The sequence below is a fragment of the Diabrotica virgifera genome, chromosome 2 (genome assembly GCF_917563875.1).
Source record: "Diabrotica virgifera virgifera chromosome 2, PGI_DIABVI_V3a".
NCBI classification, from domain to species: Eukaryota; Metazoa; Arthropoda; class Insecta; order Coleoptera; family Chrysomelidae; genus Diabrotica; species Diabrotica virgifera.
Window position 1 is genome coordinate 31,973,149 of NC_065444.1, and position 15,882 is coordinate 31,989,030.

Consider the following 15,882-nt stretch of genomic DNA (forward strand, 5'->3'; position numbering starts at 1 on the left):
TTCTGGAGAAGCTTTTCAAACACATTGTAGGGTAAAGTCAATAGGCTAATAAGGCGGTAGAATGAAGGTTGGGTTAAATGTTTGTTGGGTTTATGGATTAGGATGATTTGAGCTACCTTCCATTGGGAGGAGAAGAGCAAATCTTAGGATAGCATTGAATATGTACACTAGCAGATTTCTTTCTTCTTGAGGCAGTTCTTTAAGTACTAGTCCTGTTCTGAGATCATATCCAGAAGATTAAACTTTAGTTGGTCAACAGCAAAGTAAACGAGGAATATACCACCAAATTAATGTAGAATGCAATCCACCAAGTCCGTTCCGGTAAATAGACTTCGGAACAATCGATGCCGAGTGTAGGGTGTTTGATACTACATTGACCCCTTCTTGCTTCAAGTCGTACTATTGGAGAAGTGTGACATGATGTTGTGGTGATTGCGACCCCTGGCCCTTGCGGTTTCTGAGGAGTAAATGAATATTTCGGTGGGAGGCGTGCGAGGATTTGAATGGAGGGTTATTAAAAAATAAGGAAATATTATTCGTAAAAGGTGAATTATTTTTTTGTAAATATTATTTATAATATAAATAAATATTCCAATAGTTTTGAGTTTTATACCATTAGATGTACTAACGAAATGTAAAAACGAAAATTTGGGAAGAGTGGTGATTTGGGGCTGTTTTTCTGCAGTTCGGCATCCAATCGGCCCAATAATGCGGCATAGTAAAGCCTTGTGACCGTTTTTTTCCTTTTCCATGAAGGTGATATACCATACCACGTGAATCCCAGAAAACAGTGGCCAACACTTTTCCGGCCGATAAGAGAGTCTTTGCTTTCTTCAGAGCACGTTCGCAAGGTGACGTCTACAATATAGAGTGTTTCTTGGTCTCTGATGTGTACCAGTGGATCCCTGTTTCGTTGACGGATATGAAACAACGTAGAAACTCTTTCATATTACTCTTAAACAGCTTCATAAACTGCTCTTAAGTGTTCTGATGGTTGTGTTTATTGTTATGTGTTAACAAACGCCGCACCCATCGCGGCAACAGCTTTCTGATGCCAAAACTTCATGCAGGATATGACACACGCAATCTTTTGATTTGACTACTATCTCAGCTATCTCGCACACTTTCAGTCGTCGATACGAGATCGTGGACATTTTTTACGTTAACCTCCCGGGTAGCTGTTTTCGGGGCACCTGGACGTGACTCATCAAAAACCGACCTGCGACAACGTTGAAACTCGTTAAACCAAGTTTCGGCGGTCACTATCGAAGAAGAAAAGTCACTGAAGAATAAAACTTCCCTTCCATAAACAAGAATCGAATCAGCGATCGATATTGTTCTTTTGTCATTTTTCCAAAATCGCCACACAAGCCCGCTTCAACACGTGGTCAAAACAAAACTAAGAGATTGCGATTCAGCTGAGATTTTGACATAAGCTGCCAAAAAAATGTATTATACAATAGTAGATTTCTCTTGCGATAGTCGCGATTTGGCGGAGAGGCTAAGTACTTATCGGACCACATATACAGTGAGCACGTAAAGGTTGGAATAAATTCATTTTCTCGAGAATGGACGATTTTGGAAAAAAATCCCAAAACAGGTCAATTTTTATTTTAAAATAACGACTTACTGGCATATATATCATACTAGTGACGTCACCCATCTGGGCGTGATGGCGTCATCGATGATTTTTTTAAATAAGAATAGGGGTCGTGTGATAGGTCACTTGAAAGATAATTTAATTCTCTATTCAGTAATATAAACATTAACATAATTATTTATACAGAGTGTCCAAAAAAAATTTTTAATTAAATTTATTTACATAAAAAGAAGAATGTGTGTAATTTATTTAATTCAAAATACATTTTACTGCTATCAGAAAATATGAAAAAAATGTTTATTTGGCAAATAAATATTGTTTTTTGCTTAAATTCAATATTAACGCGGCCACCCACCTGCCTCGTGACAGTTTGAACATTTAATTTAAGCGAAAAGCAATGATTATTTTTCAAATAAACATTTTTTTCAGTTTTTTGAATGCAGTAAAATGTATTTTGAACTAAATAAATTACATACATTCTTCTTTTTATGTCAATAAATTTAATGCAAAAAAAAATTTTTGGACACCCTGTATAAATATTTATGCTAATGTTTATATTACTGAATATAGAATTGAATTACCTCTCAAATGAGCTATCACACGACCCCTATTCTCATTTAAAAAAATCATCGATGAAGTCATCACGCCCAGATGGGTGACGTCACTAGTATGATATATATGCCAAAAAGTCGTAATTTAAAAATAAAAATTGACCTGTTTCGGGATTTTTTTCCAAAATCACTCATTCTCGAGAAAATGAATTTATTCCAACCTTTACGTGCTCACTGTGTAGTCCGTCCGCTATAACTTTTCCCATGCGGTAAGATTCATTTTCAATCAAATTAAGTCAAAACAGAAAGTGAAACGTACGCCGATGTGTGTAGTATATAGTATACAGTATACAAAATGTATATACATATCGACGTTCGTTTCAATTTATGGTTTGACTTAATTTGATTGAAAATGAATCGTACCGCATGGGAAAAGTTATAACGGACGGACTATATTTAGGTTAAGGCTTATGGTTATAGTATGGTAATGTGTGTATGTAATTCATTATGGGCCCACAAAATTATCAGTGTTTATCCATTTCCATTTCTTAAAGCGTTTAAGTTCTTACTACAGAACCACTTACCAGGTCCATATAAAGATCAAAGCGGAGAATGTAATATCCTTTTCACAAAATGTTTACTTCCCACTGCTCTGATTTTGTTAATGAGCCACAACACCCCATGACTCAAAGAGAAAATCAGCAACATTTTTTATCAAAAAACTACAGCCTTTGCACTTTGCACTCAACTCATATGTAGAGTCAATTTTAAGCTAGTAGTAGCACGACATTACGCAGGTGCCCTAAATAGACTCAGAAACCGTAGTAAGGTTACTGCAGCCTGGATATGACACGAGGGTCATAAGGACAATGAAAAAGCAGATGAAATGGCCAAACAAGGCTCATCAATGACATTCGTCTTACCGAAACCCTTCTGCGGGAAAGGCAGCAACAAGAACGGCTACAAGAAAGTGGTTAGCTCAAAAATCTCTGGAATAGTGGAGGAATTCACCAGGACACAGACAGGTGAAAGAGTGAAAGTCATGGTAGGTCTGCTAACAGAGCACTGTAAGCGCTGAATAGGCAGTTCAAGGTAATGGGATTGGCAGGTGATGTCCTATGCAGAGTTTATCAACTAGAAGAAGAAACAGCAAAGCATATTTTATGTCAGTGTGATAGCATGGTAAATGAGCAGTTCTTTGCATTAGTTGAAGAAAAACCACCGGAAAAGAGCTACATGGAAGGTTCCACCTCGAAGTTATTAAACCTCTTAAAGGTCGATTCGCATTTTATGGAACGTCAACGTTCCGTCACGGACCGGCAATGTTACGTTAAAACTGTCGCTCATTCACACTATAATTGTATCGTGCAGTAGTACAGTAACGTTCACCAAGGTGTGTCACCTCGTTCAATTAGAACAAAAAGTTAAGCGATGAGCAAAGTAAGCAAAAAAAATGTGTGTGTACTTTGTACGCACGTAAGAAGTTGTACTTCTATTATATGATTTCTTAAAAATAAATATACTTTAAACAGTTTGTTTTAATTTTTTTTAAACACCAAACTAATTTTGTGCTTACCGCTTTCAAAAAAATTTAAAAAAAGTATAGGATTGCTCCGGATTCGAACTCAAGACCTCTCGATCTCTGGCCGAATGCTATACCAAATATGCTACGAGGACTGTGTTTTTACGGTTCAGACGTACCTAATGACAATTCACGGTAACAAACAGGCAAGTTGAAGTATAATAAATATACAATAAAATGTTTTAATAATACTCATCTTACTCCTGAGGAAGACAAATCCAAAGACAAAAAAATTATAATAAATATATTTACTAAAAACACTAATATATTCTTTTCACACCTTTTCTTGCACTGATATATTTATACATAACTTGAAAGATAGCAACTAAACGCCATACTGTCTGTGTGCGCATGAGCACAGTATTATGAAATTTTACTCTTAATCGCGCCTAAAGAAGTATAACTTCAAAAATTAGCAGTAACTGCATTATTGTTGGACGAAGAGGAACAGGCAAGCAACAAACCTAAGAAAAACTTGTCTGACGAAGGGTGTTCCTTAATAGAAAATTCATAGAAGAGTAGCATACATTGTTTAAAGAACTAGATGATGATCATATTTGTTTTTATAAATACTTCAGAATGTTTCAGTATCAGTTTTATATACTATGTTTGGTTCAAACTGCAAACTGAAGAGACGATCTCGCCAAATATTCCATTGATTGACGGCCGGTGTTGTACTTTCCGCATTCGCATATTAGTCCAGGGCGGATCTGTTTTGAGATGGACGTTGAGAGGTGACTCAAATTTTTTTGCAGAAATTGCTTGAAAATAAATCAAATAATAATATTTGAGTTATCCTCCCTCTCAAAAAGGTCCGGAACATTGTTTAAATAGTCAAAATGTCAAGAATTGAAGGAAAAATTCGATTTTTTTCTTCGTTTTTTGATTATAACTTTAACAGTATTCATTTCCGAGAAAAGTTATATTGACATAAAAGTTGCGTAATTCAATTTACTATAATATAAAATTGGTTAAAAATTTAAAAAATAGTCACCCTAGTTGCAAAATAGCAATAATTGCGAAAAAACCATACAAAAACAAGTATTCGCATTTTACGTTTTTCAACCATTCATGCTACACTTAGGACCTTTATATTTCACCCAGAAAAACTTTATGATACAGTAAAACAATACTGTAAATTTCATTAAGATCGGTTCAATAGATTTTGCAAAATAAATTTTGCAATACAGCTTTCGCAAAAAAAATTCATTTATTCAAAATGTTACAGGACTGAAAATAAAGCAGATAGCAAGTTGAATTTTTTTTTGCTTATAGAAGTGTACTGTACCTTTCATTTGCAATTATCAAAATTAAAATCGATTAATTACCACGGCGTCAGAAAATTTTTGAAATAAACAATAATTTTTGGTGCTACGCGCAGGACAGCGGTGTTCGATTCACACAGGTTGATTTCCACCAAAATTTCTTCCAATCATTATCTAATATATTATTTTCTTACTCTATATTTTGTTGTATTTTAATTTTTTAATTCCACAAAAATCAAACTAATTTTATTATTGTTTGTGAAATATTGTTTAAACAATTGCATATGTTTAAAAATAATAAACTTTTATTATTTAAATTAAAATATATGAACAAAGAAAGTTTTTGCTAATAAAAGTGTTATTTCAAAGGATAGAGTATGTGTTTTTATTTTGCAATAAACAAATTTATTTATTTATATCGAAATGTCATAAAAATTAAAATTTATCAAATATTATCAAAGGTCATTGGAATGCCCAATCAGAGCAACCAATCCGCTGTCCTGCGCGTAGCACCAATAATTAATGTTTATTTAAAAAAATTTCTGACGCCGTGGTGTTAAGAGATTTTAATTTTTAGAAATTGCAAATGACAGGTACAGTACACTGCTATATGTAAAAAAATTTTCAACTTGCTATCTGCTTTATTTTCAGTCCTGTAACATTTTGAAAAAATGAATTTTTTTTACGAAAGCTGTATTGCAAAATTTATTTTGCAAAATCTATCGAACCGATCTTAATGAAATTTACAATATTGTTTTACTGTATCATAAAATTTTTTAGGGTGAAATATGAAGGTCCTAAGGGTAGCACAAATGGTTGAAAAACGTAAAATGCAAATACTTGTTTTTGTATGTTTTTTTCACAATTTTTGCTATTTTCCAACAAGGGTGACTATTTCTTAAATTTTTAACCAATTCTATATTGTAGGAAACTTAATTACGCAACTTTTATCTCAGTACAACTTTTCTCGGAAATGAATACTTTTAAAGTTATAATCAAAAAACCAAGAAAAAAATCGAATTTTTCCTTAATTTTTTGACATTTTGATTATTTAAACAATGTTCCGGACCTTTTTAAGAGGGAGGATAACTCAAATATTATTATTTGATTTATTTTCAAGCAATTTCTGCAAAAAAATTTGAGTCACCTCTCAACGTCCAAATGTACTAATATTTTTACAGATGCGCCCTGGTCTATATTAGAAATACGCAGGAATGGATAGGTAACGACACAGAACGTCACGTTAAACTATTGTTTAAGAGAAACGTTGACGCTTTGAGAGCGGTACGTTCCGTGACGGTGCCGACATATGAGAAAATCCTGGCTTCAAATATATACTACAGGATATTTTGACGGGACGTTGCCGGTCCGTGACGGGACGTTGACGTTCCGTAAAATGCGAATCAACGTTAAGCGCCAGGCTAGAGAATCTATAAAATCTAGGTCTAGGGGACCACAATATCTAGGGAATATATCTATATATCTGCCTATCTATTAGACCTGGATCCCGCGTACCAAAAAAACGTTGATTAATAGCAAGCTGAAAATTTGTTAATAGCTTAACAATGTCTAGTCGGACAAACGTTGATGTACGGGAAAACTGGAACAGGGGAAGTTTTAATTTGGAACAGGTTACAGGTTTCGAACGTCAGATTACGAAAGCGTCCCATGTATTTTGTCGGACAGAACATCCAATTAATTTGTTAACCTTTCATTAAACTCTCATGCAAAAATCAGACTGCTATTACTAACCAACATGATTCCTGTCATTTGACATGTTCTTCGTGTTCCACTTATTAAAATGCCCAGTTGGTGATAAACGCCAGTCTGATTTAATGATTGCATGAGAGTTTAATGAAAGGGCAACAAATCAATTGGAAGTTCTGTCTGACAAAATATATCGAACGTTTTCGTAAAATAACGTTCCAAATTTCTAAACTGTTGCACAATTAAAACTTTTCCTCTTCCAATGTTTCCGTACATCAAAGTTTGTCCGACTAGACACCGTTAAGCTATTAACAAATTTTCAGCTTTAGCCCAGTAAATGAACGGGAAATTCGACGATACCGTGTAATTTTCAGGGGCAACTCCCCTGATTTTTTTTACCAAAAAAAAGGGTCCAACTTTTTTTCAGTGTAACTCGTTTACTTTTGATCTGTAAACTTTTGTAAAAAACAAATAATAAGCTTTTTTTCGATACTTTTAAAATGTTAATAAGGTTTTTCCGAAAAACGCTTCTTTCTTCGATGATTTCGCGTTGAATTGTTCGATTTGGAATTAGACGAATAGGAACGTACTTTTCATGAGCTACAACTTTGCTTCTACTCAATTTGTAGACTTAACTGGTACACCATTTTTTTCGTTTTTTTATAGGCTACACTTTTGCTAAAAATATTTTTTTCGATAAAATATTTACTTTTTGAGTTATTTGGGAAAAACCGTCTGAAAACGTAGTTTTTTTGTCGAAAAATCAACATTTTAAATCGCGAATAACTCGAAAAGTATTGACTTACGTAAAAAACTTTATAGAACAAAAGATGCTTAAAATAAGTAAATTTATCCATTTCCGGCCCTATTTTAAACACGCGTTTTTCACCCCCCGAGAAGGGGTAAATGTCACCCCCAAGTAAAAGCAACCAACGGTACAAATTCAACTTTGAAGTGGAGGGTAAGTAGAACCTAAATCCAAATTTTCATACAATTCGGAGTTGCCCCTGGAAATTACACTCTAAAACGGTCATTTATTGGGCTACTTGCTATTAATCAACTTTTTTTGGTACGCTGGATCCAGGTCTATATAATCATGTAGGTAAATGACTAATTAGCTATTCAAAGTTATTGCCTATTACATTTTACATAGTCCGTAATTTTCAAATAAAACATTGAATTGCCAAAAACAAATGGAAACAGTTTAAAATATATATCTATTAATCATTAAAATGTTTCAGATTCATAGATTCATTTGACTAGCAACTCTTCTGAAATATTCTGACATTGATCTTTGTGGTGGTGGTGGAGGTGGTTTCTCAGCCTCGATTCGATCTGCAAGAGTGTAGACGCTATTTTCTCCAACAGGTTCATACTAAAACATCACTAATTACTATTAAAAATAACTTCTATTAATGCGTTTCAAATATCCAATAAAGCCCGTCTTAAGTCTCTCCCTTCTACATCATTTTTTCTAAACCATAAAACTTACACCAAAAATAAAATTTTGAACTGGCATTGTCTTACCAAAGTTAATACAATTGCCCAGAATTTCTATGAGACTCATAGAAAATAATATTTTGAAATTTTGGGCAATTTAATTTCATAGAAATTATGGAAATCATTTATTAGCAGTTGCAATTATTCTTATTCATTGCTAATTTATCTCGTGATATTTTTACCACTCTTATCTCAAAAATTATACTTATGTGATTATTTCGGTATTTTTTCCTGTTTATATTCTTGTATGTTACAGTCAAAGAAATGGGAGAATTAGGGACGGAAGTAATGCTTAGAATTTGAAATGAGATCTGAAATTCCGGAGAGTAGCTAAATGACTGGGGTAAACTCACGTTTATTCCCATAAATATATAAAAAACGTTCACAGACAGATTACAGTAATTACCGTACATTGATATCCCACGATAGGAAAATACTTCTAACCATCATCACTAAAATCAATTCTCTTGGGACAAATTCCCCAAAAACAATGCGGATTCGTCCCACGTAGAAGAACAAGAGAACACAGTCTTAATATTTGTCGAATTACCGAAAAAACTCGAGAGTTTAAGATAGATACATATTTGTGCTTTGTTGACTATTCCAAGACCTTTCATAATGGGATAATGATGGGATAAAATGTGGCATATACAAAGTTAGGATAAAGTATGGAACCAAGCAAATACCTTTGAAACGAAAAAAACAATATTTATGAAACTTTGCATGCAAGTACAATGACGCAAAAGGCATCTGATGCCATATTTTTTGTTACTACTCCACTTCCGGCTTCACCGGAAATACCCTTAACTTATTTACTTTAAATGGGACACCCTGTATATTTTTGTAGATTTTAAAAGCACTTGTTATTTTTAATTCATACATACCAAGTTTGGAAGAAACAACTATTAAAACAAGAAATAAATCTCTTTACAGTTAAAAAATAGGTTAATTTATTTACGTTAGACCAATGATATTAAAAATAAAAAAAATAATTTCAAATGTTGAAAATATTTGCTGTTCACCTCCTGACAACGTGCAAGCCTATAAATAAATTCGTGAGACATTTTTTGCAAGATTTCTCCACGTATTAGTTCACATTCATCAATTATTATTCTTTGTCTCAAATCCTGCAAGCATGTTGGTCGCCTAACGTTAACACGTAATTTTAGATAACCCAAATAAAAAAATTTAACGGGTTGAGGTCCGAAGAAAGAGCGGGCCACTCTATGAATCCTCTACGTCCAATCCATGGATTTGGAAAATTCACTTCCAAAAAATGAAAATTCACCATAACCTATATAATTAATATTTCAATACGATCTTTTCCACGTAAATGAACCATTTTTAATACAACTTATTTCTGTCAATTAGTTCAGTAACAGTTTTACCTACTATACTAAATTCAAATAAGTCATGCAGTGAATGTAAACAACAATTTTAGTCTACAGTATAGAGTATACATGGTACTCGTTTATTTCCTATTACGTTGTATTAATTCAAAAAATTATCTACACACACATTTTAACAAATTTTCTCAGTTTGGTATGTATGAATTAAAAATAACAAGTTCTTTTAAAATCAGCAAAAATATATAGGGTATCCCATTTAAATTAAATAAGTTAGGGGTATTTCCAGTGAAACCGGAAGTGGAATAGCAACAAAAAATATGGCAACAGATGCCTTTTGCGTCACTGTACTTGCATGCAAAGTTTCGTAAATATTGTTCTTTTCGTTTCAAAGATATTTTCTTGGTTCCATACTTTATCCCATCCCAGTATGTACCTATATGTTATTAGAGAAATAGGACGCCGGAACATCTAATCTATTTATTGCAAGAACTGGATGTAAATAATACCGCTAATGTAAGAGAACAATGATGTTTCAAAACAATTAAAATCTGGTGTTCGACAGAGATGTATAATATTCTCAATTCTAAGGTGAGGCAACTATAGGACGAAAACACTCTTGACAAAATATTAGGTTTTAAAAAAACACCTACAAATAACGGCTGGCAAAACTAAAAACACAAAATAATAATATAATCCAAATGCTATGTGGTACCACATGGGGTTCCTCAACCTCCGTACTCAGATCATCCGCTCCAGGATTTTGATACTCGCCAGCTGAATATGCTTCCCCGGTATGGCTACATAGCAAACACAGGAAGATTGTTAACACCCAATTAAACCAAACAATGCGAATGACCTCAGGTACAATTCGACCAACAATGAACTACCAGCTTTGAAGCAACTACGAAGAAGCCATTCACTTCTCAGAGAATATAAAAAAATCGACGCTAGCCATTAACTACCCATCCACCATGAGAGAGGACATGGGAGAGTGACTCACCAGAGAAAGTACACCAAATGGCCCGTATCGATCAGAAACCAGGCTTTGAACTAGCCCGCAATACATCGACAACGCTAAACAGAATAAAAATGAACAGTGATAGATATGCTAACAGCTTACAAAGTAGGTAAAAAACCCTTACTCCTGAGGGTGACTGCTGTACGCAACGAGAGACTGTCCATCTCATTGCTGAGCAATATGTGAAAAACTGTTTTATAGTTATAAACGTACCATTATTTGATTAATATAATATTCATAATTAACCGTGTTCGTCAATGGATCAATAGCAATCTCAAACATTTCATCCAGTTCATCTTGAGTAAAAGGTTCTCCATCTGTAAACATTATTTCTGCCATTTCATCTTTTGTCAGATATCCTAAACCTTTTGGATCTAGGGAACGAAAAGCTTCCATGAGTTGCTCAGGAGATGCAGGTTCATATCTTAAAAATTTGAATGTTTTTATACAGTCCGAAAGAAATATATAATTCAGAAAGTCCTAAAAGAATATCTAAGGTACAGTAAGAAACTCATTTAAGTCATCTATATCTATAAGTGGAAAATACATTTGCTTGCCTCTGTGCACCGTGAGCTAACAATATTTAAGGAGGTTTAAAACAAAACCGAATAAATCCACTAAAAACGATTTTTGGAAATTAGGATTTTTCTGGGACGCAAAAAGTAATTATGATTATGTTTACCTTGTTCGCAAATACTATTAGAGAAGTAATAATAAAACTTTTCCTACAATATAAATTTAAAAAAGTGATATTTAGTACAAAAGAAAATTTAAACAAAACTGGATTTATTTGGTTTTGCTTGAAATTACTGGATTTATTTCATTTTGCTCACAACGTTATTAGCAAGAGTTAACAAAATTACTATTTTTATTACTAATACATAAATCAAAAGCATATGGCGCTCAGTAGACTAACAGCACTACAATAGTGCATTTAAAAATGAAGTGCAAACTCTTCTTCTAGACAGTCACACTCATTTCTTAGCCCTTCTTCTTCCTGAGGTACTTCCTTAGTATGTTCAACTTTATTATTTTCACATAAATGATTCGTGTACCACAAAAAAGTTTCGTCACTTTTCCACTCCTTTCCAAATTGTTTTTCCATAAGTTGTTGAACACTTTTTGTTGGAATGGCAATTCGCAGGTTGACTTCGGATAGCAAAAGTGTTTTTAAAGACTTTCCCTTTTTGTAAATAGCGCGCCTAAGTTCAGATTGGGCTTCAAATCCATAATGCTGAAAGCATGAAATTAAAATTTTAATTTCTTTAGTTTTTTAAATCTGTGTCTTTTTCAAACATATTCTTTTTAAGTCTGATATTCCAACAATTTTATTAAGGTAATTTTGCAGAGGCGAATCAATCAACGACAAAATATCTGACCACCCATATTACATACATCGTCGCATCTCTAATAACTCCCTAGTACCATCTATTAGTCGAATGAAATATTTGCATAAGAAGATAAAATAAAAAATGCGTATTTTTGGATTTATCTGGTTTTGAACAAAAAGTGGATTTATTCGGTTTTGCATGAAAACATTAATATCACCATTAAAATTCAGTACGATATATTCGTTTTTGCACATATATATTTTTATATGTGGTGTAATTTAACAAAATGAACTGATATTAGCCACTAACGAAATTTTCGTAAAAAGTGGATGGATGTATTCGGTTTTGCTTGAGACCTCCTCATTTTTTGTTAATCTGGTTAAACTCTTGAAACTGGTAAGAAACTAGATTTTCTTTGGTAATTTCAAGAAGTCACTTTTAAGTTCCAGATGACAATAAATTTTTCAAACTTTAAACTTGTCTCATTCCTGGACTGTTAAACAAGAAGTATGAGTAAGATCATAGTTTCTTTTATTTCGGGAATGAAATTCCCTTTTTGCCTGGCTTTTGGTTAACCACACAAGATTTACGAATATTTATAAACAACTTTATTTGCTTTTTGTTTTGCCAATTTATCCGCATTATTTTGTCTGATCTCTTTATGATCTGGTTTCCTATTCAAAATTATCTTGTTGTTTCCAGTCACCTTAAAATTAAATTGATTAAATCGACTTTAATCAAGGCGACTTTGTCTTCAAAGTTTTTAAAGCTGCTTGACTTTGTGAGAGGATACTGTCGAAATGCCGTGGCACATGTAGGCATTAATAGTTTTCTATCTATCTATAAGCGAGGTTCCTACAGCCTCTGCCGCTTCTTCTTTTTCTGTCCATCCATTCGTCTTCTTTGATAGCTCTATCTCTCATGATGTGCCGTACATTTTCTTCCCAGGCAACTGAAGGCCTTCCCCTTCTTCTTTTTTGTTGCGGTATGTAATTTAAAACTTTCTTTGGCCATATATGTTCATTCATTCGGTTTACGTGACCATACAATACTAGTTGTCTCGTTTCAATTCTATCCACACTGGATTATACAGTATTTGTCCTCCTTTTAATATTCTCAGTCCTGATGTGATCTTTTGTGAATATACTACATGCTCTCCTTAGTTAATCCATTTCTACTACTTATATTATTTTTCTATCTTTTTTCGTGATCTGCCAAACTTCTGCCCCATAAGTCATAATAGTCTCTACCAAGGTACGATAGATTGTCAATTTCGTTTTTTGTCTTATATCTTTAGACCATAGTAGAGAGCTTAGAAAATTTACTGCATTTTTGCCCTGCTGCGTTCTGTTTTTGATGTCTCTTTCGGTAGTGCCTTCTTTAGATATTATAGATCTGAGATATTTATATTCTTTACATGTTTTTGTGGTTCTAATTTCTAAATCTGGGTCTTTGTCATCGTCCCCTATTTTAAGATACTCTGTCTTTGACATATTCATATTGAGTCCCCAGTTTTCATATTCGTTCTTTAGTTTCCTAAACATGTAGTCCATGTCTTTCTCATCATTCGCTACGACTACCTGATCATCTGCGAAAAACAAAGTTGTTAGACCACCGTTTATGTCTATTCCCATTCCGGATACTTGTTTCCTCCACTGCTCTAGCGATGATTGAATATATATTTTTGATTCAGTTAATTTGTACTCTACGAATACCCTAGTGGGAAAGTTTCGGGGTAGTTCTGATTTCTTTCATTATATATGTATTTTGGGCTGCTGAATCCGAATATGAGGTTTGCGGTCAAAATTTCTTGCCGGAACATTGAAAAAATCGCGAAAAAAGCGAAAAATTTCAGCTTTTTCCGCTTTTTTGCTCAAATTTTGAAAACTATTAACTTTTAGTAAATGGTCTGTTAACAGAAATTAAAGTACTTAAAATTATCTACAAATATCACTATTTAATTTTTTTTTAGACGAAACGTTCGGCCTAAAGTACAAGTTGAAAATTGCCAATTTTTGACGGTCTCGGCAAAACCCACTTTTTACATTCCAAAACTTTAGTTTTTATTAGAATGCGGTCATTTGATAAATTTCTCCTAGTTTTCTGTACAAATAATAAATCTTAGTTTATAATATGAATATGGTATGTCTCTTCTCACAGCTTCCATAAATCCATTCCATCCTAAAATACCGAGAATGTCTCTGCTTTTCCCTTAGAGCCACCGAAGATCAGGCACAGATGGAGTCACAGTTTCAGTTGGTGTGAACATTCCCTTCGGATCTTGATTTCTGATAAACCTTGAGGTTTTGTCCTTTCAAATTGTATTAGTTGAACAGCTCTCTGACTTCCATAAACCTCAGGTGCGGGTTTACTTTTTAGCCGAGGAATGGATTGGTTAGGAGCTATTCCATGTTTTGATGAAATACAAGAAATGCCACCCATGACGTAAAAAGTGTGGTATCCGTCGATTGTATGTACGTTAACCCTTTCTGTCCCAACGCTGCATATATATGTTTTTGAAAAAGTGGGTCTGTATTCCCAGCCGCCGTATATATATGTTCAAGGTGTTATGGTCTCAATTTACCAAAGCCGAAAATATGCGTTGCTTATAAAATTTTAGACCCATTGGTGTCCCAATGCCATAGAAATATAATAAAATATACTCATGGAAGCTGTCACAAGAGACATACCATTCCTATGAACTAACATTTATTATTTATACAGAAAGCTAGGAGAAATTTATCAAATGACAGCACTCTAATAAAAAAAAGAATGTGTGTACTTTGTACGCACGTAAGAAGTTAGACTTCTATTATATGATTTCAACGAAATCAATATACTTTAAACAGTTTCTCTACTACTTTCCAAAAATTTTTATTAAAACAATACCAAAAATTAAAAAATAAAAGAATAAAACACACACAAACACGTTGAAAAATGTCACAAATGATTTCTGAACAATAATTGTTGCCAAAAATTTTAATTAAATACGTATTTTCTGAAAAAAAATATAACTTGCATTGGGCTTGAACCTACTTACCGTGTATCCCGCCGTACAAGAGTCGAAGCGATTTCAAACTGCACCACCTTCGCGTATTCGTCATGTGGGAATATACACAAACTGAACAACTTTTTGACATTTTATTTATATGAATTTTTATTAGTTTGATTTTTGTCGAATTAAAATACAACAATATATAGAGTAAGAAAACGATACATTAGATGAAAATTTGTAGAAAGTTTGTTCGTAATCAGATTATGTCAATTAAAGCATTGCCTACTATAGTATAGAGGTATAGCATAGCAAGTACTAGGTAAGTACATTATTTTTTTACATTTTCCAAATAGGTATGAAGATAATTTTTTATTGGAATACAACTGAAACATTTAGAATTACGTACCTGTGGCTTTTCAAAACTATTTAAAAAGTCACTATAATTATAAATTTGATTTTATTTCTGTCCTCACAACAATAAAAACTAATATATTATACAACATTTTTGTTTACCGATAACCTCCATATTGAACAATTATTGACACATCATTTCAACACCCAATCAGATCCCGTATCAAGATTAACAAATACATTAGACAGTCCATAGTATTTGCTAATACCAAACTGTCGGTGTGCGCATGCGCGCAGATCAATATAAATTCACCCTCAATCTCAATCGAGCCTAAAGAAGTATAACTTCAATAAAGTTTTGGAATGTAAAAAGTGGGTTTTGCCGAGACCGGCAAAAATTGGCAATTTTCAACTTGTACTTTAGGCCGAACGTTTCGTCTAAAAAAAAATTAAATAGTGATATTTGTAGATAATTTTAAGTACTTTAATTTCTGTTAACAGACCATTTACTAAAAGTTAATAGTTTTCGAGATTTGAGCAAAAAAGCGGAAAAAAGCTGAAATTTTTCGCGATTTTTTCAATGTTTAGGCAAGAAATTTTGTCCGCAAACCTCATATTCGGATACAGCAGCCC

At 33.3% G+C, this 15,882-nt stretch overlaps 1 protein-coding gene across 1 annotated transcript in view; it reads right to left on the reverse strand.

The window, feature by feature from the left end:
- Nucleotides 1–7,903: 7,903 nt before the first annotated feature.
- Nucleotides 7,904–15,882, reverse strand: part of LOC114327268 (dynein regulatory complex protein 8-like) — a 34,213-nt gene continuing 26,234 nt past the window's right edge. The window contains exons 3-4 of the mRNA XM_028275816.1: nucleotides 10,786–10,996; nucleotides 7,904–8,080 (exon numbers count right to left, since the gene is read on the reverse strand). Coding sequence (XP_028131617.1) covers nucleotides 7,949–8,080; nucleotides 10,786–10,996 — 343 coding nt within the window. The 3' untranslated portion in view covers nucleotides 7,904–7,948. The remainder of the gene's footprint in view (nucleotides 8,081–10,785; nucleotides 10,997–15,882) is intronic.